Source organism: Dryobates pubescens, chromosome 26 (assembly GCF_014839835.1).
Source record: "Dryobates pubescens isolate bDryPub1 chromosome 26, bDryPub1.pri, whole genome shotgun sequence".
Classification (NCBI taxonomy): Eukaryota; Metazoa; Chordata; class Aves; order Piciformes; family Picidae; genus Dryobates; species Dryobates pubescens.
This window is the reverse complement of record NC_071637.1, coordinates 8,251,338-8,273,100: the sequence shown is the minus strand read 5'-3', so window position 1 is coordinate 8,273,100 and position 21,763 is coordinate 8,251,338. Positions and strand designations below refer to the sequence as shown.

Sequence of the window (21,763 nt, the reverse complement as noted above, 5' to 3'; positions counted from 1 at the left end):
GCTGAACTCTCCAAAAGCCTTGGAAATCTTACAGTTGTGTCATATGCTGGTTTGGGGAATGCTAGCAGTCCGGAGGCAGCCGCCAGCCCTCTTTCACTTTTTTTTGTTTAGTTTTTCTTCTTTTTTTTTTTTTTTTTTTTTTTTTGGCTTTGCACTGAGTTTAATTTGGGTAGCAGGATTCAGCATTTTTAAGTTGGAAAAAACTTGGTGGAAGAAGATATTTTAGGAAAACCCTGTCATGTGAACTAGCGGGAGCCGATCAAACCGAGCTATTAAAAGAAAGACATTGTATTTTTAAACGGCCCAGACTAGGGAAGCCAACCTGTGTGCCATAACCACCGAGCTGGAACTGCTCCCCCCATTATAGCTCAGCGTGGGAGGAGGCGAAGCTTTCCGTCGGGGTCGCCCATTCTCCGCTTGCTTTGGGATACCCTTTGGCAGGGACCGGTGCCCTCAGCCCCCCCAGGTTGTGTGTGACACTCCCTCCCCTCCCCCTCCCAATCTCTGAACTGAGCTACTCCCTCTGCTCGCCCTCAGCCCCTGCATCTCGCCCTTCCCCAGCCCTGCTTTAGTGCGTGTCTCCCCGTCTAAAGCCCCTTCCCCAGCTCTCTCCTCTGCATTTCCCAATGCAATTATAACAGGTCATGCTGGGGTGACCAGTTAGTGCCACACTGAGTCTGGGTGGTGAAAGTTAATTGACTGTTAATTAATTAATAAATTTACTTTCCTTTTAATGTTTCTAAATGGAAATCCGGTGGTTCCGACTGTACTTCAGCTGATGCTAATCAAGGGTGCAGTCCTCACCCCAGTTAGCTCAGGGTGACAGGGGGCTGGTTGGTGCTGCAGGACAGGGGGTCACTCGCAGCATCTCGCTCTAAACCTCGTGGATTCAAGGCGGCTGCGAGGGCTGTGACAGGGCAAACCCAGGCAGAGCCCAGGTGTCAGCAGCAACTTTTTGGGTGCTACTCCGCCAGCCGCTGCCGTAAGTATCCGGGACTCGGGAGGGACAGTCCCCGGGGAGAGCAGCCCGAGGGTGCTGCTGGCAACCGGCATCTCTTAGGGAACACTGAAAGGGTCCCGGGATTAGCCTCTGCAGGGCTGAGGAGAAAGGGGCTTCCGTGGGAGCCAGCAGGGGTGTGAAGGGGGTGCTGACTGCAGGAGCTCCAGGGCAGCCCGGGGCGAGGGTGCAAGGTTACCGGGACGGGGCTCCCCCGCACTTCGGGGGTCAGTGGAAGTCGGTTGCATAACGGGCCCGCGGAGCTGGGGAAGGTATTTCCGCCTCGGCATGTCCAAAAATGACAAAAGGCTAGGAAAGAGAGGTGCACTGAGTTTCCCTGGCCTGCCTGCAGTTGCTAGTCTGCAGGACAACAAACTCGAGAAGCAGAAAGTTTGATTGTGATACCTCCTTCGAGTCGATTTTGGGACTCGGGGAATGAAAAATGGAAATGTGGTGCGAGTGCCAGCCAGCCCTCCGTGCAGCTCCGGGCCAAGTCCCTCTGCAGTGACTCACTCCCCGCTGCTGCCCGGGGCTCCAGCTGACCCCGGCAGCCACCCCGGCCCAAAACGTGCACCGCGGAGACCGGTGAGTTAGGCACAGCTACCGAGGGACTATGGAGCTGTCACGGTCCCTGGGGAAGTGTTTTATGTATGCGAACCTTTCATCTCTTCTGAAAAAAAAATCCGTTCAAGTCCAGTTGCACGGAGCTACCGAGCCCAGCCCGGTGTCAAGAGGCAGATGTTCGTTAACTTATCAATGAAAACTATACCTTGTAAGACAGCACTGAGTTCATGACATCTTTGTCTTTATTTTCCTGTTTTCTTTTGCTTTATTTTCCTGTTTATACATAGTACATGTAAACACACAGGGGTTGTCTTGGTTTCGGAAGCTTCACTGGCTATTTCATTCTTGTTAAGCTCCACGTGTATCAGTGGAAATCCATGGGGTAGCTCCTCTCCTAAATGGATCTAAAAATAGAGGTCTGTGGAATGCCACTAAACAAATTAACCCATTTCTTTTTCTTTTCGTCTTCTGTATGAAGAATCGAGCCAGTGGTAATTAGAAACCCAGACCCATGCCAGTAACAAGATGGGTATTAATAGGGTGCTGGCGAATTTAAAATGCATAAATATAAACTGGGGACCTCGGGTTTCTAAATGATTTATTCAAAGGTAAAAGCAGCAGTAGTCCGAGTTTGTCTCTGCTGGGAAGAAGGAAAACTTCTGCACAGAAGCCCCGTTGCTTTGAAAGGCTTTGCAGTTCCTGTAAGTTTTGTTTAAAAAGCACACACTGGGATTTTTAACATCATCCATATTTCTTTCTTTCTCGCTCCCTAACTTTCTGCTCAACAATTAAGTGCTTGTGCTGCAGACTGAGAAAGCCGCAGAGCTGCCTTGGCCCGGAGCTGTGAGACGTCATGGATTCCTGAGTGTGAAGTTTGCAGGAAAGCCCTCAGTTTGGTAGATGGAGGCGATCCAGGGGTTTCCATGGCACTGGGATAAACAGGAGGAAACAGTGAGGGAATCCCGTTATTTTACAGCATTCAAAGACTATAAACACTCGGAGCAGGGAAGGAAGTGGCCTTTCCCTCTCTAGTAACCCTCATCTCAGAGCAGAGAACTGACTTCACTTCAGGAACAAGCTCAGCCCAGTTCGGATCCCTCTTTGCACCTCCAAACACTTACGGAGGAGGAGAGCAAAAGGGGTTCCCTCTGTGCGGGCGGCACTGGTTGAACATGGTTTAAGGAAGATTTTTTTTTTTTTCTCCTTTTTTTTTTTTTTAAACTATTTTTTCTGCTATTGATTTTTTTTTTCCCCCTAAATTCCTGATGCAGAGAGAAACTGCCTGCAGGCTGGTACATTACCACCACATCATGAGGTCTATGGATCAAGGTAGGGTTCCACTCCTGCGCTGTGTGTGTGTGCTTTGCGTGTGCCCTCCTGTGCGCTTCCCTTACCCAGGGTCTCTGTGGGTCACCCCCCCGGGCCGGGCGATTGATCCTGTCGGCTTTAGCTAGCTATAGGCATCTCGGCTGGGATGGCAGGAGGGTTTCATGGCGAGAAAGTCTCTCGGGAGTGGGACTGGGCTGACTTTGGTTTTGGTTTAAGTGCTCCTCGAAGCCGATACAAATCTGTCTGGAGAAACCTCCTTTAAACTTCAGCCAGAGGGACTCTTCTCTTCCAAGCCATCACCCCAGGAGTCTCGCTGACTAACCTCCCGGCCGATTAACTCTTCCGCCGCCTGCCCAGGTTGGGGGCTCGGGGCGTTGCAGTCGGCTTGCCCCGACGGTGCTGGGCTGGGCTCGGCGACTCCGCGGCCGTACTGCCCTCGGAGATGCCCGCGGCTCCCGTCGGGGCCGGTACCCCACGGGGCCAGCCGTACGGCAGGGCTGGGGCCTTCGCGGGGGTGTGTATTCAGCGTCGCTTCCCTCCTGCTGCCGTGTGCCGGTGGAAGCAAGAGTTAAGCGCAGCGAGAGGAGGAGTCTACCCCTCTGTCAGCGCTCAGTGCACGGCCGCTCCGCGCCGCCCGCCCGCTCCGACCCAAACCATTATCCCCCTCCGCAGGCGAGAGCTCTCCGCTACGGCCCCGGCCTTACCGAGCCGCGGGGGCGGCTGTCTAGGAGGGGCCACAGGCATCCTCCGTCGTCGCCTGGCGCGGGGAGAGAGGCTGGCCCCAGGGAAAGGCGCGGCGCCGGGAGCAGTCCCGCGTGGGGATGCAGCAGGGGCTGCAGGCACGGCGGGAGCTGTACAGCGCCGGCACAGGGCTGGAGGAAGGAGCATCTCCCTGGGTGATGCAGAGAGGCGGTCTGCAGAAACGGCCGTGCCTCGGGCTCCCGAGGCTGGCGTGGCCAGCAGTGGTGGATCCAGGCGGAGGATGCTCCGCACAGGGAACCTCCCCGCGGTCCGCAACCCTCGGAGCAGTGGCCCTGGCTGCTCCCCCCGCGCCCTGCAGCTCCCTGCCCGGGCGGCCTGCTTGTCCCCACCGGCTGCTCAGCGGGGGAGGTGGAGATGAGCCACAGTTTTTACAGGGCAATGTGTAGAGGAGGCAGGTAGTAGGAGCGCTTTTCCAGCGCCTCGCTCCGTTTCAGATCCCCCCCGCCCTCCGGCTGGCCAGCGCCGAGCCCGCCCGCCGCGCTCCCTGCCACCGCCCGCGCTGGCACCGCCGCCCGGCGGCTGAGTCACGGCTGCCCCCGGCGCTCCCGGGGCCGGCGGAGGGGTTGTGCGGGCTGTGTCGCGGATGCAGAGGGTATCTCAGGGCTTTGCTTGCAGGACCCTTAGCAGCGGCTGTTTTCTCCTGCTGTAGCAAGCTCTCCAGGCACCTGCCAAAACACTCATCAAGGCGTACACCCAACGGCGATCATCCGAGAGCTCCAATTCTCGGACAGGCCAATAGAAAGACTCTGGGTGGCTTCATACCGCCTTAGGATCAGGCCATTGCCTTGTCTTCTGTATCCTCGGCTTTCTCCAGACAAAAGCACCTCTCTCCTAAGTGCTTCAGCTGCTCTTAGTCACTCTCAGAACACCTCGGAGAAATTATTTTGCTTCAGAGAGAATAGTACAGGGAAAGATAGAAGACTTCTTGCTCTTAGTGCTAGCAAAGTCCCACTCTCACCTGGATAGCAGGGGATCAAAGCACAAGGCAGCACTTCAATGGCAGCTAGCACAGCTCCTTCCATTGCTGTGCAGCTCTGCTTTCCCCAGAGTAGCTGTTCCCCAGAGCATTACTAAATGCTCTGGGGGCTAAAATGAAAGGCACTGATTCCTCCTTTCCCAGATCAAATATTTGACAGCAGTCAGATGATCTGTGCAGTCAACTGCACAACAAAGCCCAGAGATGCTTCAGAAACAATATGCTCCTGGGCATGTGTTTCTCCCTTATGTAAAACTCTTGCTCCTGCCAGTAGCATAGGGGTGATGGGAGCAGACCCTAGCACCAACTTGCCTTCGTGTCACAAGTTTGCTTCCAGCTTTTTCCCAAAGACCGAGCTGCATGAAAGTGCTAGAGGTTAATAGCACATGGGATCGGTCTCTGGTTTTGGGAGGATTTCTGCACCCACAACAAAGTGCAGGGCGTGTAAATGATGATGTGTTAATAGCTTTAGGTCCTAGCCCCCTTTTATGCTTAGAGCAGGCTCCAAATGGGGAATGAAGATTTTGCACAGCCTAACACCCTGACAGAAGAAAGATGCTTCTGTGGCTCTGCTCCCTGATTTGTGCTTCTGCAAGTGTCAGCAAGACACTAGCCATAGCAGAGCTTTTAATCAGGTGGCCATGAGTCCCTGTGTCATCTTGTTGTCCCACATCTGTTAGTGTTCTGTCACTCAAGATAGTACTTTTCTATCTGTAATCTTGCCCCATGGGGCACAGTTGCACCAGCTAACAGCCTGCAGATTATTTCAGTCATTCAAACAGGGCAGAAATCACATTCACAGATGGGACGCTGACATAATTGGAGCACTCTTTTATAACATTCCAACAGATATTCTAACTGAAATGTTTCATCATTTTTTTTTTAATAGCCAAGAATAATAATATCCTAGAACTTATTTTCCACTACCAACTTAGTCTATTTTTTTAAACTATGATATGTGCATTCCTTTGGTTTGCACAACAGACTTCAGACCTTAATTGGAACATGGAGATATGACCAATTTTTCCATTGTTCCTTCTTGCCAAACCACTTTAAGCCTGAAATTGGGGGATAATATCTCTGACTCAACTTGACCCCAAAATTGAATAGTAGCATCTGTGCCTATGCCCCTCAGAGGAAGTACCAGACTATTTCTCCCCTCTCTCCCTCTGTCCTTTTTTTCCCCCCTCTAATAGAACTCCCCATACTCCAGACCAAGCAACTAGTCACTCACAGTCTGAGCTCATTTTAAAGGGCTTGGATTAAGTCCATGTGCAAGTTTTAGTTGCCTGTTAAATTTCTAATGCCTGCCACATACACCACTAGAACACTTACATTTTTAAGACAGCATTGACTCATATTTTCTTTGGGTTTTAGATACTACATAGATGGTCAGCATTTAACATCCACTTTTCTTGATCTCTTTTTCTTCTAAAAAAAAAAAAAAGATCAATATGAAGGTATCATAGGGTTACAGACCCAGTGTAAATTAAATGTCCCGTGGGTCACAATAATCAACACAGTCACCATATTTCTGAGATGATTGTTTAAAACTTTCTTCATCTGGGGGCATCACCTGATCACTTGCACCAATGAAGTTGTTGGTACAGGGGATACAACAGGATGGTGGAAGGAGAAACTGAAAATTGTAAATTACATTTGCAGTAAATTTAAACACTGAGAAAGAGGCTAAGCACTTTGAAAAATCACACTTTGTATTACACTAGAAACAGCTCTTTCTTTGATTTGTTTTTGGATTCCTCGTCCCCTAGTACCTCGGTAGTCCAGTATTCACATATTTTTAAAGTTTATTAAAGCAAAGCCCTGCCAAAGGCAAGCACTGATCCAACTATGTGGAAAAGGACTCCTTCCATTCTCCAGTTCCCTGAAATGGCAGCACAATGTATTTCCAGTTCTGCTCTGTGCAGAGCCTGCTGCAAGTATACGTGGCTGCAATTTTTGTTAATGCTGCCAAGGACAGGCTTTGCCTAAGTTCTTGAAGCACCTTTCTGGCTCTTGAAAAGAAAAAAGAAAAAAAAAAAAAGAAAAGAGTTAATGCTGACTCCCAGATTTCTACTGTGGGGACTGTGAGCCCAAGCGGAGTTCTGGCCAGTGCCTTGGGGTTGTGGCCATGTTCATAGTATCATAGTATCAGTCAGGGTTAGAAGGGACCACAAGGATCATCTAGTTCCAACCCCCCTGCCATGGGCAGGGACACCCCACACTAGATCAGGCTGGCCAGAGCCTCATCCTGCCTGGTCTTAAACACCTCCAGGGATGGCGTCCCAACCACCTCCCTGGACAACCCATTCCAGGGCTTCACCACTCTCATGGTGAAGAACTTCCTCCTCACATCCAGCCTGAATCTCCCCACCTCCAGCTTCATTCCGTTCCCCCTAGTCCTATCACTACCTGATATCCTGAGAAGTCCCTCCCCAGCCTTCTTGTAGGCTCCCTTCAGATACTGGAAGGCCACAATTAGGTCACCTCGGAGCCTTCATGTTGGCCTTTTGACAGTAGTAAGAGGGGAAATAAATGGAGTATCCTTGTAGAAAGGAAATGTTATTGATATGAAAAAGATTGAGAGTTAGAGAAACCAACCAGTATTTCCAGCCCTAATGGAAAAACAAGCACTGGGAGGTGTTTGTTGTGTTGTCTGGGTTTTTCTTTTGATTTGAAGTGCTTGGATTCTTTTTCTCAGTGTACATATTGAGCTGAAGAGTCCATAGTCTAGTTAAGGCTTGTAGTTTCCCTGCTTTTTCTTCATCACTAATTATTAATGACAGACTGTGGGCAGTATTTGTCAGTTGTGCAGTTATAACAGCTAAAAATTAAACTATTTATAATGTTTTATTCTCATTGTTGGCTTGAAAGTATGCTTGGAGTCTGAACTAAACTGCACTCAGCCCTGGGAGTGCTCTAAAAATTAGAGCTGTCACTTGAGCTGAATTCTGCAGCTGCTTTCACCTAGTGACAGTTTTGTGCATCTCTAATATTTAGGGCAGATCTGTATTTTGTGGATTTGCACCAATTCTGCTCGAAATAACACACTGGTAGCTTCCGACACAGCCTAGAGTATAGCATTGTAACTCACACCTGTGTGAACTCAAAGCCTGTGGAAACTATTATTCCTATACATTATGCCAGGTCTTACGGGACCAATGTCCTCATGTACCCTGCAACCCACAGAAGGACTGGGTGGGCAATCCAGTTGATTGTGTGCCTGGCAGCTACTGCTCCTTGACATCTGTCACGTTGTGTGCTGGGCAAAAGAGTTGAGTCCTATAAGCTGAGCTAATTCCTACATTTCTCTAACACTTTTCTCATTGCTGTCTTGTCACCCTCATTCCTCGCCAGTGTCAGAATTTATGATTACATGTATTAGCGATGGAACTATTTTGGATGACATGGTCATCTTGGAAAGCAAAAGGTACATTTTCCATTTGTGGAGTCTTACTAATTCTAGAAGTAGCTGAGGATAAGTTGGAGACTTCACATGCTTAATGAATTGCAGGCAAGCTAGTAAATAGAGGATAAAGGGTTGGATAGAGATTTAGCAGAAATTGGGGTCATTTCCCCATGCTCTCCTGCCAATCATCTATATCTTACTTAAAAAGGCCAATGTTATTTGTTCACGTCTTTTCATTTTGTGGCTAATACAAATGATGCTATCCAATCGCGTTCCATGTGTTGTGAGCTGCAAGGATGACAGCTCTCTTTAGTGCTAAGCCAAGATCAGCAAGTATATTTGGTTTTCCTAATGAATTTTAATGATAAAAGGCTAGTGCTCCAGCAAACAGTAAGCATCGTTTTAGAACAGATATATAAAGAGGCCAATATAATATATGTTTTCCTCACGTTTAAACAATTTGGAATGAATCAAGCCCTCAGACAGAGCAGCACATGTTCCCCAGGGAGCTGGCAGCCTCCCTTCCCCACACACGTTCTTGAGGGTAAGAGCTCAACCCTATCTGCAGCTTTCTGGGGTGGCCTCGTTTTGGAATGCCGGTAGCCAAGACCACTAATCACCAGCTGCACAGGCTTCCCTGTCTGTGCCCAACGGCAGCAGGGCCCTGTCTCTGGCCAAGCCAGACACTATGAAACTACAGCGAGCAAGAGCCTCCGTGTAGTATCAGGAATTGCCGCAGCAGATGAGGTAGACTGGAACTGCGGTCTCCAGCTCAACCACAGAGTGAGCACTGAATCCTGTTCAAAATAGGCTCCAGCAGTGCCTTCACCAAGCAAGGAGCCACGCTGGGTCAGGAAGCAGCAGCGTATTGCACAAGAGGAGACAGACACAGCCTATGACCTATTCATGCTGCTTACACAAGTGTGTGTACATGCTCCCAGAGCTGTGTGCTGACCATGTGGAAACCCAGCAAAACATCATTCCCGGTTGTTCTAGCAGCATGTGCAAGAGAAAGTTCAAATAGTTTGGTCCAAGGAAGCTATTGTGTTACTGTGCATATTATGCATTAATGAGAGAAAATATTGCCCTTTTAGTCTCTGTTGAGTTAAACGATGGCATTGATTGCAGTGAAATCACTCACTAATCTAGTGGCTGTGATTATGGCACAATGGCTTTTCCTGTCCATTTAAATTGCACTTCAGGGGGAAATGCATAGCACGAATGTACCAGTAGGGCTCCCAGTATTTCCAGCTCACCATCTCCTTCTGTAAACACCTCAGTACAAACCCTGGAACATCCCACCTGTGGGATCATCTGCTCTTTCTGGAAGTCAGGTCTCCCTATCCATTGGCACCTCCCAGTAACAGATTAATGCCATAAAGGCCTAATTCCGGTCTGATTGTTCTCTACCTGCCTTTGTGCTTCCACAACATTAGTTTTTGTAGTTCCTCACTCCCCTTTCATGCCTGAAAGTGCAGTGCAACACTTCTGCTCACCAATAGGTGCCTCCCAGTAGGTGCTGTGGGGTGACTGGTCAGTACAAACTTTGTTGCTGGGGGTTCTTCAGAAACTCAATGTAGAAACTGAGTTCAAAGCATAGAAAGAGTCCAAGTTCTTGCACTCTGGACTGGCAAAGGATGGAGCAAAATGGTGTAAGGAGAAGGCAATTCGTCACTACCCTTCTGGCCACATTAATGATAAAGGTGTTGGGGTGTAAGCCTAAATGTAGAGACTCTGCTCTGTGTGTTCTATAAAACAGACTTTGTGACCTTAGACAAATAACTCAAGGTCAGATTTGCAGTTAATGCTGCCATGCTAACAGGGCTTAGCAAATAAAAACAAGCTGAAGTAAACACCAAAGTACTTTTAAAATTATCTTGGTCCCTCTGCCTTTGCCTCCCTTCTCTGTCTACAGACTAAGCATTTCTCAGGCTCACAGACATCCTTACACTAATGAAGGGGCCCATACAAATGAGGTAAGTGAGGGAACAGAGTCTTCTGACCACAGATGCTCTAAAAACACAAATTTAGGATCTCCAGTTACCCACGAGTGAAGTCATTGCTGGTTGTAGCAGCCATCAGTGGTGGAAAGCTGTTGGGATGCAGAGATCAGCACCCTGTGAAGGACTGGTGAAAATGTTGATGAATAGAATCAATGTGGTGAAGGTGGCTGAGGGTACCTGAGGATGCTGGCAGCACTGGCAGTGTGGTCAGCAGGGAATGCAGCAAAAGCCCATTCTAGGAAACACTGTGAGCAAGGCAGGGGAGAACAGAGGCCTTGTGCATGATAGACTTGATGCTTCTAAAGGTGCTCCAGTTAAGAGAGGTCGGCCTGTGGTTGCAGAATGAGATGATGCTTGCTGGGAGGCAGAAGCACATGGAACAGAATCCATGAAGCCTGGAGAAGGCAAGGGCAGTACCTGGGCTGCTGGAGACTGAAAACCTCAACAGAAAAAGGCCCGACTGCCGGGGAGAAAGAGGCTGCATACAAGACAGCAATTCATGCTCAGTCTCTGGTAAGAGGGCAGAGCAGCTCACCGACAGGGGACAGAGTGCGGTTTCTGGAGGCTCTCATCCTTCTGCAAAATCATTCCCCCGCTCGCAGTCCTGCAGTTCTCGTGCCCATTCCACTCCCTGTCCTCTGTTCTCCCACCACGACCCCTGCAGGCGTCCCCCCCAGCCAATCGAGGCACCCCTCTCCCCCGGGGCTGCAGGTCCGGTGTTGCCCGGGCCGAGCTCCTCCTCCCCGGGGGCGGCCCCGGCGGCAGGTGGCAGCTCGCGAGCAGGAAGCTGCCACTGCTGGTCGCACCAAACGCCCTCGTGTGCCACCGCCGGGGCTCGCTGCCCGCACCGCCGCCGTCGGGGGTAGTCTCCTCAGCGGCCCCCGGGACAGCTTTTGGCTTATTTGCTCTCCTTTTCCCTATTTTTTTTTTCTCCCCTCGAACTCCTCTCTACTTGTACTTGGAAGGATACCGACGGGTTTCGCGGCGGCTCTCGCACTTGGGGCTCCGTTCGGCAGCCGGCCAGCGCCGGGCGAACCTCCCCTCCCGTCCCGCCACTTCCAGGCTGGCTCTGGCCGCGATGAGCGCCGCAGCCCAGACTCCGGAGCCCGACCCGCAGGAGGGGGGAGGCGGGCATGGCCCCGGCCCAGCCCCGGAGGGCAGCCCGCAGGAGGAGTTGGACTTCTCCATCCTCTTCGACTACGACTACCTGAAGCCGATCGAAGGTTGGTGAGGAGCCGCCGCTGCAGGACCGGGCGCTGCCAGCGCCCTCCAGCAGCCCCTCGGAGGGCGGAAGAGCCCCGGGATGGTGCCGGGCCTCTGGCTGGGTCTGCTGCTGGGCCTGTGCCCCGCTGTGCCCGCCTGCGCCCGTCCCAGCTGCGGATTCCTAGCCTTGTGTGCCGTTGACAGGCTGTGCCCAGGGCTGCGCTTCTCGGGTTTGAGTTGCTGAGGTGGCCAGCAGGGCTTGCGACCCGGCAGTGTCACTGGTGGCAGCTGGTTTGGTCCCCCTCTGGTGATGAACCATCCGACCTCGCTGTTGTCTACACAGTTGTGCACAGGGCTATTAGAGTGCAGCTTTGAAAAGCGAGGCAGAAGAGCTGAGGTCGGTTGGTCTCCTTGTGGCCGTCATCATGATGGTAGAGAGGGTGTTCTGGAAACTCAAAAAGGCAGCTCGAGCACCAGGTCTAGGAGTCCCAAGGAGTTAGTTATCTGAGAAGAGTCTGACCATCCTGTTTGGGTGGCAAGGAGCTAGCAAAAGTCAGTTTCCAGTTTGGGTCCAAACACTATAAGCTAAAGCTAACAGTGATAGTTCTGCTTTTCTGAGTTTATGCAAGCCTCTGATACTAAAAGCACCATGGCAAGTGTTCCCTGACTTTCTAAATGGTAGTACTAAACCCCAATCCTTCCTATTCTATACAATATGGATTTGTATAAACCAGACAAAGGCAAAAGAGGCAGGACCTAGAGGAAAGAATTGCTGGGATGTTGTTTCTAAGATACACGTGTGTTTCTGCACAGCTGAGAAGCGGCATTTCTTTAGGGCATTTGAAGAACGAGATGTGTTCCTAGGGGAGAGTGCAGGAGAAGGGAACCCATTAGGCCTGAATCGTGGTATCATTAGCAAAATGGAGAACTGTTACTGAGTTTTGTTCTTTGTTTACTTGTTTAAACCAGCAACAAAGATGAGTGAGGATGGTTAATGTTGTGGTTAATGTTGTCAACCATACGAAGCTAAACTTTCATTCAAGGTTTAATGTAGTTAAAGCCATGATGGGGAAAGGTCAGTGATTTTAATGAAAAGGTATTAAATCTGAGTGAAAGCTTCAGATGTCGGGTGTTTTTCACATCTTTATAGTAGAGAGTACTGCTGTGAAGCCTGAAGTGGGAAGTCCCACTGAATATAGTAGTACGTAGGTGGGGGTTAGAAAGTTTAAATCTTCAGACCACATAAATGCAGAGCAGTGTATGCTTGTAATGGAAGTCACTTCCTTCTTGAGCCTGCTTTCTCCACATTTGAATGACTGGAAACCATAATTAGTAGTAATTTTTGTTTGTTCCAAAGATGGAAATAATTAGCATTTTAAAAAAATCAGAGAAAAAAAAAAAAGAAAACAAAAAAGATCACAACCATATATCCTAGCATTGTAATCTGGAGAACATTCTCTCTTGCTTTGAAAAGGCACCAGCTAGAGTCTGTAAGCAATCCCATATACATCTGTGACCTTTAATGTACAAAAGATTAAAGCATGTTTACAGGCAAACAGAAAATGTTCAAATTTTGAGACAGGGCTTTAATCCACATGTCGTGGTAAACGATGCTCGGTGTCATGTGCAGTTCTGGCCTCATCTGAACTGCACTTGGGAAAACAAGTCCTTTTCAGTGGAGGACTCAGAACGGAACCAAGACCATAGGAGTGCCTGTGAATCCCAGCACTTCAGTCTGGTTCCTACATTCAAAGCTTGTTTGAAAGAGGTTCTGGTTTCCTCAGTGTCTGGCCTGCTCCACCCACTCATGACAGGTCCTGTAATAACAAATCTCTGTAAACATGCTAAAAGTGACTTTTAATTATTCCCCCCCCCCCCTTATTTTTTTTAAGGGGAAAAATGTAAATTTAGGACTCTCAAATGGATCAGGATGAGAGTTTATTTCTGATGAACATTTTTTTGAAAGGTTGGGGTTTGACAGCATCCATCTTAGCATGTGCTTTAAAAGTAGGATCTATATCACAACTTGTTGCCATGGAAATGCCAGAAATATCCTGTCTGAAAGCAGATGGCATTCAGTAGTGCTTATATGTGCCTGAGACAACAGGAACATGGATTGCTGTAAAAATAACAGAGAAAATTAGGGTAAATAAAAATCCTCAATGTTAGATACTCCTTTCCAAGACAGCCATTTCCAAAAGCAGGAGTGCTGTACAAAGTGCCATTTTCCATATGCCTTTTACTTAAGCCTTCCTTGCCAGGCTTTAACAAGCTACCCTCTTCTCATCATTTGCAAATCAGAAACATCTGCTGTCAGCAGGCTGAACTCAGAGGTGGGCACAGGTGAAGAAGCTTTGGGAGATTGGGGCAAAGGGCGTATCCAATTGAAATTGTGATTGCACCTGGGCACTGTAGACGTTTTCTGTCTCCTTTTAAATCCTTCTATGCATTCCCTTTAGAGGTACCTGTGGAAGTATTGCCGGTAGTATCCCAAGTTTTAGGTTATTTCAAACTTGAAAGGCATTGAATAACCTTCTTTCTCAGTGGAGAAGACTGACAGAAAGTCAGGGATCATTTAACTAACTCTTACAAGTAGGATTCTCAGATGGGTAAGTTCTGATGACTGCTTTGTGTATTTTTCCATAATACCTGTTTTTGTGGGAGACAAAATACTGAAAGGCCAGACAACAGTAGTGCACTTCATGTACTTTTGTCCTTTGTTTGCTGAGTGATGAGGTTGAGCCTTTTGAGAGCAGTTCCTCTGAGGGGTGTTTGGAAACTTAAAATGCAAACAAACCCCATCTTTAAATAATGGTAAAAAACTCTGCCCAAAGACAAGAGGCATGAATGCAAATTGGAAAGAGCATTTTCTCATAGGCTCAAGCCTTTTGTAGCTCAGCAGGGTCTGACATTGCACCTGGTGATATGGATCTGCAAGGTCTGTTTATGTATAATATAGAGAGGGGAAGCAGGGAGCATTATAAATATTGATGTTCCTGTAAATGCTTGCTTGTGTGTAGACGGGCTCCCAGGGATGTTGCCACGTCTTGTAGGTGTCAAGCCCTGTATAATTTGCCTTGTTCCTTCTTTTTCTCCCCAATCCAAAGCTATTAAAAGAAAATCTGCTAGCAGCTCAGCGCTGGTGTCTGGCCCAGTAACAGAGCCGGCAGTGTTGGGTGGCAGCCCTGCAGCGAGCAGACAAACATGCACATGTAACAGAGAAGAGCAGATTTCACTCAGGAAGTCAACTTTCACTTTGAGCTTCCCAGCAGCTCGTGTAGATAACAGACGACTCTGCTGCTCAAAAATGCAAAAACGTTCTGGATTGGCCCTGTCAAAAGACCATAAGTGAAATTAATTTAAAAAATAAAAAATTGCACTCTTTTGCTTATGCAAATAAGGAGCTGCATTGAAATCCCAGGAGCTGCACTGCAGCAAACGGATATGAGGTCAAATCTGACCTTCTCCCCCTGCCCTCCCCTTGGCTCCCTTGTCCTGCAGGCAGCTATCTTTAGCTTTTCCTAGATGATGATTTGTATAAGCAGTTGCTGGGGTGATCTGTTATTCCCTAATTTCATGCTAATTGGCAAGGTCACATTTGGCTCACTGAATGGCTTTGAAGTTACTGCCTTGTTTAAAAACCATCAGAGGGTGGGCCCTCGCAGAGCCATGTGTACACACACTGGTGTTCATCCTGTCCAGCTTGGGAAATCCCTGGAGCCCAGCAGGACATGGTGGGGTTTTTCTTTTCTGCCTTTCAGAGGTGTGTGAAAAGGTGTTTGTTAAATTAAGGGTTAAGTCCTTGGAAACTTAAATCCCTTGATGTTTTTCACCTGTGTTTTAACTCCTCTAGTAAATGGGTTCTAATGGCAGTCCTGAAGACCCTCACCTGGAGAGGGCCTGGCCATCAGATAGTTGGTTGAGCTGCCTGCAGGGTTCCTCAGGCTGTCTAGAAGAGTTGGTTTGCTGTTTATTTACAATGCAGTATGATGCAGAGCCCTGCTTTCATTCCCTGTGGTGAGGAGAGATGGTTCTGTGGAATGGTAAGGCTTTGGAAAAAAGTGGGGAATAAGAGCTGGCAGTCTGGGTAGGTTCCCTAGGAGTTTGGTTGGGCTCCTAGGGGACTTGGAGCAGGACTTCACTATTCATGGGACTTGGGTGACATAGGGGAGTAGGCTGTTTGCTGACAGTAAAGCTGACTGAGAACCTGAGGAGGTGCCAGTGTGGTCTGGGTGGGAAGCTTGCTTTCTTATAACCCCCTTTCAAACAAGGAGGATCTTTTGGTACTGAGTCAGAGAATGATTCAGCAGTGAAACCTCAGGCTGGGAAATGCCTGAATGGAGGTGGGGAAGCACTGTAGCTGTAGACTCAGCGGGGTGTCAGAGGAGCTATGCTGAAGCTGCTGTGCTGCTTGCTGAGATGTCCATTAGAAAAGCAGTGTCCAGTCCTTTGCAGGAGTATTTCAGTCATATTGTAGGATGTAATATGCAGGGACAGATGAACCCTCAAAGGTGGCATAACCTTGAGTGCAAAGCTGAGCATCTACACAGAGATTTCAAAGCTGCTTCAGGTCTGGAAAAATACCTTTCTTAGGCTGCTCTGTCACATTATTTTTCCTTGGTAATGGGGTGCAATGGCCTCTCACCTAATTGGGGGGCCCAACTGGTGGGTGGTAGGGCTGCTCCCTGTCATGTCTAGTGTGGCAGAGGGCCAACAGTGTGAAGTTCACTGTCCTCAGCTCCTGCCATCCTAACCAAGCTCAGCTTGACAGCAGGAGTGTGGTTATTGCTTGGGCTATTTGCCTGGAGCCATTCCTGTGCCCAGGCTGCTCCACATTCCTGCTGGTCTCTGCAAACGCAGGGGGAAAGCAGCTGAGTTGCTGGGCAGCAAGCTCTCCTGGTCCCCTCTCAAAGCCAGGAGCTTGATGTTGTTTACAAAACCAAACTGTGTTGCTGGCCTGGGTAAGCTAGGATGTTGGCTCAGGTCTGCCCCTTCCTCGAGCGGATTCCAAACCCCAGCCAAGCTGGCTGGGAGTGGGGCAGGCAGTCTTCTCCTACTGAAGCAAAAAGCAGAATTGCTCCTGATCTTGGTAGAAGAGCCGTTTGCTTCTGGAAAGCAGCACTTGCTGCTTCACCCAGCCACCCCTTTTCCCTCTCCTGGTGAGGTCAGAGCCTGGCATTGTGGCATCACTGTCATTGCCATGGTGACAGACCATGACATCACAGGCGTGGGCAGTAGCACCCGGGACAGTGATTTCATTGTACCTCTGAAGCTGTGCAGGGCTGGGACTCGGTCAAGAGAGCTCCCTAAGCCCCAGGTCCTGACGAAGCTGTGTCGATGAGTCAGGGCCAGCAGCCTCTTCCCTGCTCCAGACACAACCTCAGTCTCTGGGCATCTCTGCCCAGTGTGGTCCCCTGGGCACTCTTCAAATGAGCCAACGTTTTCATGTCTGCAGTCTTGCCCACATTCCAGTGCCTCTGCCTGCTTTATTGTTCATTTGCCATGTGGGGGGAAACGAAATATTTTTGCTGTACAGAAGGCTGTGGGTGTTGTCTGCTTGGCAAAGGGCTCCTGCTTTGCTGGGTGAGCAATCCCAGTCTGCGTGGCCAGTAAAGCACTGGAGGAGTGCTCTGCCAAGGTGCTGCATGCAGGCAGGGGCATGCTGCAGCTTGTTGTCGTGCATAAACATTGTTACTAATATTTGAAACATGAATCCTCTTGAGAGTGAGTGCTAAGGATCAAAGTGCTCATGTAAACACAGTATTTCAAGGAAAAGCAAAGCAAAAGCAAGTCCCCCAAAGCCCGGTTTTTAATGGGCAGAAAGCGTGGGTGGGGTTGTGTTATTCAGAAGACTTTAAAAGTTGCGTGTGTGTATACAAATACTTGTTTGCTTTTCTCATACCCCTCAACACGAATCTACACACAGTAGCTTTGCTATTCAGCTTGTGTCGGGAGGAGTTGCAAACTCCATACCTGCTGTTGGTGTGTCTAGCACAGATAAAGTGGTTTAACACCTGTGGTGAGGGCAGCTCTCACTGGAAGGGTGTTGAGCGGGGAACTGAAATGATTGCCTCTTTGTTGTTACAAAGCTCTTCAGCCTGGGGGGCTTTTCTGCAGTTGCTGGTCACTGTGAGTGCTGCCTCAAGTCCTGGCGTCAGACCTCACTCGATTTGGTGCTGACTTTGCTTCCCTGCATCAATTTAAATGGGAGTGATTCTTCCAAAAGTGGTGGGAGTGATGTTTGGTGTGCCTGTGGAGGGGTGTGTTGCTCTATTGAGTCCAGAGGCATGATGAGTCTTATTCAAAGTGAAATGTAGCATCAATATTTAGGCTTGATGCGTCAGAGTTTGAGTGATGTGAATGACACACCAGTCTTGGAAATGCCAAAGCTCTGATATCAGAGATCAGTGGTGCTAAAAATATGTTCAGCTCAAGATTCAGTTGCTCATTGCTGTTTTTGCCATCCCCAAAACAGCTGTGTGCTGGGATTAAAAGCCAGAGGGAACCTTAAGAAATTCGTAAGCTGCGCTCTCCCAGTGGTGCCCCATCCTGTCACATAAACTTTCTGTGTGTTACTTTGTTTGGTTGCCTGTCAGGGTTTCCCACTAAACACCAAGGCTCAGCAGTTCTTGTGGAGTATTCTTTTTGTGGAGTTGTCTCCAGGTTGTGCAAAGCATTGAGTACAAAAAGTCGAAAATCAGTGGAGGGTTTTGCTGTCACACTTGAAAGCATTTGATACTGAAAAAGAACAGAACTCCCCTGAAATTAACTGGCAATCTCTCTGTCTGTAGGAGTTTCACTACAAACTTCTGCTACTCTTGCAGAAAGCAGAGTCAGCTCTTACCTGGCTTCATGTACAGGGTTATTTGTTTGTGGGAAATGCTGCCTCCTCTAGTGTGGGAGTTAGAGAAAATGCTGGAACAGCTATTCAAATATTTAAATGAAACCCTCTTTGCCTATGACATGTACTGATCTGTGCCCAGGGGTGTGCAGATAGTGTGAAATAATCTCAAACGGTGGAGCTCTTTTGGGTATTTCCTGCTGGATACATCAACATCTTTAAAAACATATGAATCTTGGTAGTATTTTGCACACTTTTGTGTCATGATGGCTATTATTCAGGTCCCAGACTGAGGAAGCTACAGGAGCTGATGTAACTTGAGGAGTCTGTCCTGGGGATACCTGGCATGACTCTGCTCTTGCATGCTGTTGCCATTAAGCACCCAGTGGGGGGCTGGGATGAGGTCAGAACTGGGCTCAGCAATTCTGGTGGGAATTCTGTATTGCTTAGAAGCATCCTGATGCTCTGCAACCTGAGGATGATTTGCAAACCTGAGAATCTCTGAAAATGGAGGATTTTTTTGCACCAGGATAGAAGGTTGCACCGAGCACTTAGATTTTATTGTGTATTTTAAAATACCTCTCTGGCAAAAATGGCCCTTGAGCTGAAACTGGAATAAGTGATTGCCTGTAGCCATGGGGCTGGATCCTTTCTATCTGTCTCCTTTTTTTTGATTCTATTGTATATTTGTGAATGTGTTTTCTGATCATCTGATGCTTTCATGTGCAAAACCTCTCACCATAACTTGTTGACACGATATGGACCCAAACAAAGCATCATGCAGAATGTTTTAATTTAGGAGTTTGAGCACAGCTTTGGTTTCATGAAGCCTTTTCTGGCTGGACTTTGCTATGTAAGGAAGATTTTTCTCCACCAAAAGCTGCTCCTCAACCATTTGTTTTTATGTCGACCTATTTGGAAGTGGTTTTGTGACGTGATGGTCTCATGCCAACTCCTAGGTGACAAAGGTTGACCAAAGTTAGAAAGCTCCAATTGGCACTAAGGGTTATATTTGGCAGAAGGAGTAGGAAGGCCAGCTTTGAAGTGGGCAGAAAGGCTGATGTGGCGCTGACCCTTCCCAGTGATCTAGCTCAGGGCTCAGGTAGTAGGAGCCTGGCTGGGTGGTGTGGAGGTGTTTGCAGTGCTTCTGTCCATGCTGCTCTGCTCTGAGCGCTTGAGCTTCCCTGGCTGTTAATCCGGTACTTTTCACAAGCATTAACTGCAGTTAAAAAGAATGAAACAATTATTTACCTAATATCAGATCACAACCAGTTTATAAATATGCATTTAAAAAAATATCCATGATTGCTCAGTTGCTGTACTAATATTTATAGTCCTAAAGAGACCCTTCTTTTTCCAGAAGAACCGACTCCACATAAAACCAACAGCCCAACCTCTGGAGTTACATACGCTCATGATGTCTTGGACTGTGGCCTCAAGCCATGCCCCCTGCCTTTTTCTAGCCTTTCTGCAGATCCCATGGGCAGATATGGACAGCCAGATAGCATAGGGACAACACCTACATACCCTGCCAACGCTGCAGGGCCCTCTGCTCCAAGCCCTAGGATTGAAATTACTCCATATCATGAACTGATTCATTCAGGGGGTCCCTTCCGCAGCAGAGACACAGATGTTCTTTTGGTAGAACATCAGGCAAACTCAGCTACCACTAGCCCAAGGGTTACCCTGCCTGTCCCTGGCTTTGAGGGCTACAGAGAACCACTGTGTTTGAGCCCAGCTAGTAGCGGCTCCTCTGCAAGTTTCATTTCAGAGACAAATGTATCTCCTTGCACATCACCATGTGTTTCACCAAATAATGGTCCTAGTGATGACCTTTGTCCACAGTTTCAAAACATCCATACTCATTATTCTCCTAGAACCTCTCCAATAATGTCACCACGAACAAGCATCACGGAGGAAACCTGCTTGGGACGACATTCACCATCACCCTGTCCCAACTCAAGGTCTTCATCACCAGGTGCAAAACGAAGGTATTCTTGCACTGAGCTCTACAATACCCAGCTGCCCTCCACTTCTCCACGACACTCAAGGACCCCCTCTCCACAATCCTCTCCTCGCATCCCCTTGAGAGAAGACAACTCTTCAGTTACATACACACAGTTGCCCAACGCTTCTCTTTCCATGGATGCTATGAGCAGCCTTTCTACAGATCCTTCCTGTGGTGTTCCCACGAAAATTTGGAAAACCAGCCCTGATCCTTCATCAATGCCTTCCCACAAAAACAGCATTCCATGTCACGTCTTTCAGACTGTTGACTTCCATGGGCCTTGTGAGCAGGAGGACAGAAGAAACACAGCCCCAGAATCGATTTTGTTGGTACCTCCATCCTGGACAAAACAACTGGTGCCTGCAATACCTATCTGCAGGTATGTAACATTTCTTGTGGTGGTGTGTTTTCTCATGGTGTGATACCCTCTGTTATGCATAATGATCCCTAGGGAGTATTTCCTTGGGCAGATCCTGCTGCAGACCAGAGCAAACTGCTCAGGGACAGCACTGGTTAGTGAGAGCCCAATCCATTATAAAAAAAGTCAGGGCTTGAGAGCACCATCATCAGAGCTGTTCATTGATAGCACAGCATGTGACAGATGCAGATTTCCAAATTATTTCCCTAAAAAGCAGATTGCAAGCAGCTTTTGAGTCAACACTCCTTTCATCCTGCAGCTTGTAAAGAGAAGGACTCAATCACATTTCTAAATTCTCTAAGAGAATGTCTTGCTTACAAGTTTCCTTCAAGGATGAAAATACTTTTAATATTTCCTGATTCAAAATAGGCTGTGCTGCTCCAAGTCAGGCTGAGCATTTGGTCAACCCCAAGTGACTTACTGCCAGTTGTTAATTTGTTAACTGTCATTTAACCCAAATCTCAGCCAATGGCACTGCGCTCATCCTCTCCCTCCATTGCCCAGCACTGGCGGCGCACAGGTCTGGACCCTGAGTGGTGCACATCTGCCAGGATGGAGGTTGCCAAATGTGTGATTCCACTTGCAGTCACTGCTGGCACCCTGTCAGCCTTGCCATCCCTCTTGGTGCAAGGCTGTCCCCATGCTGACGTTATCCTGTGCGGTTCCCAACCTGCTAAACACAAACTGAGAGTGAAAGAACATGGACTGTGGCTTTCCTTGGCTTGGTCCTGGCAGCAGTTTGAGCTAACAGAATTAGAGTTACTGGAAATCCAGTGCAAGCCCTGGTTGTAAATTGAAATGTAGTAATTTCATATTATAAACCTGTGTGTGTTTTGATGACAGGAAAGGTAATAACAGGTAAGAAAAACTGGGATTTTATTTGTGTGCATTTTAGCATCTATGGAAATGATAATTATGACTGATTTACACAACTGGTAAGTAATGGCAAATGGGGTTAATATTTCATATGTGTTCTGTGATCGAACTAGAGAAAAGGGGAGGATCTTTTTAACTGCTCTAGATATTTCTGTTTAAGACAGAAATATTCTGTTCTCTTCTGCAAGGAGATGGGTGCACAGAAATTATTGTATTCATCGTGGGGTAGCCCCCATCTCTGAGGCATTCAAGGTCAGGCTCGATAGGGTGCTAAGCAATATGATCTAGTTGGGGATAGCCCTGTTTTCTGGGGGGTGGGGTGGGGTGTTGCACTGGTCCCTTCCAGTGCAGTGTATGCTATGATTCTATGAGCCTGA

The 21,763-nt window shown here is 48.3% G+C and overlaps 1 protein-coding gene across 2 annotated transcripts in view; it reads left to right on the top strand.

Annotated features, from left to right (window-relative positions):
* Positions 1-11,118: 11,118 nt before the first annotated feature.
* Positions 11,119-21,763, top strand: part of NFATC2 (nuclear factor of activated T cells 2) — an 83,517-nt gene continuing 72,872 nt past the window's right edge. For both annotated transcript variants that reach the window (XM_054173612.1, XM_054173611.1), the window contains exons 1-2: positions 11,119-11,263; positions 19,445-20,471. In XM_054173612.1, coding sequence (XP_054029587.1) covers positions 11,119-11,263; positions 19,445-20,471 — 1,172 coding nt within the window. The remainder of the gene's footprint in view (positions 11,264-19,444; positions 20,472-21,763) is intronic.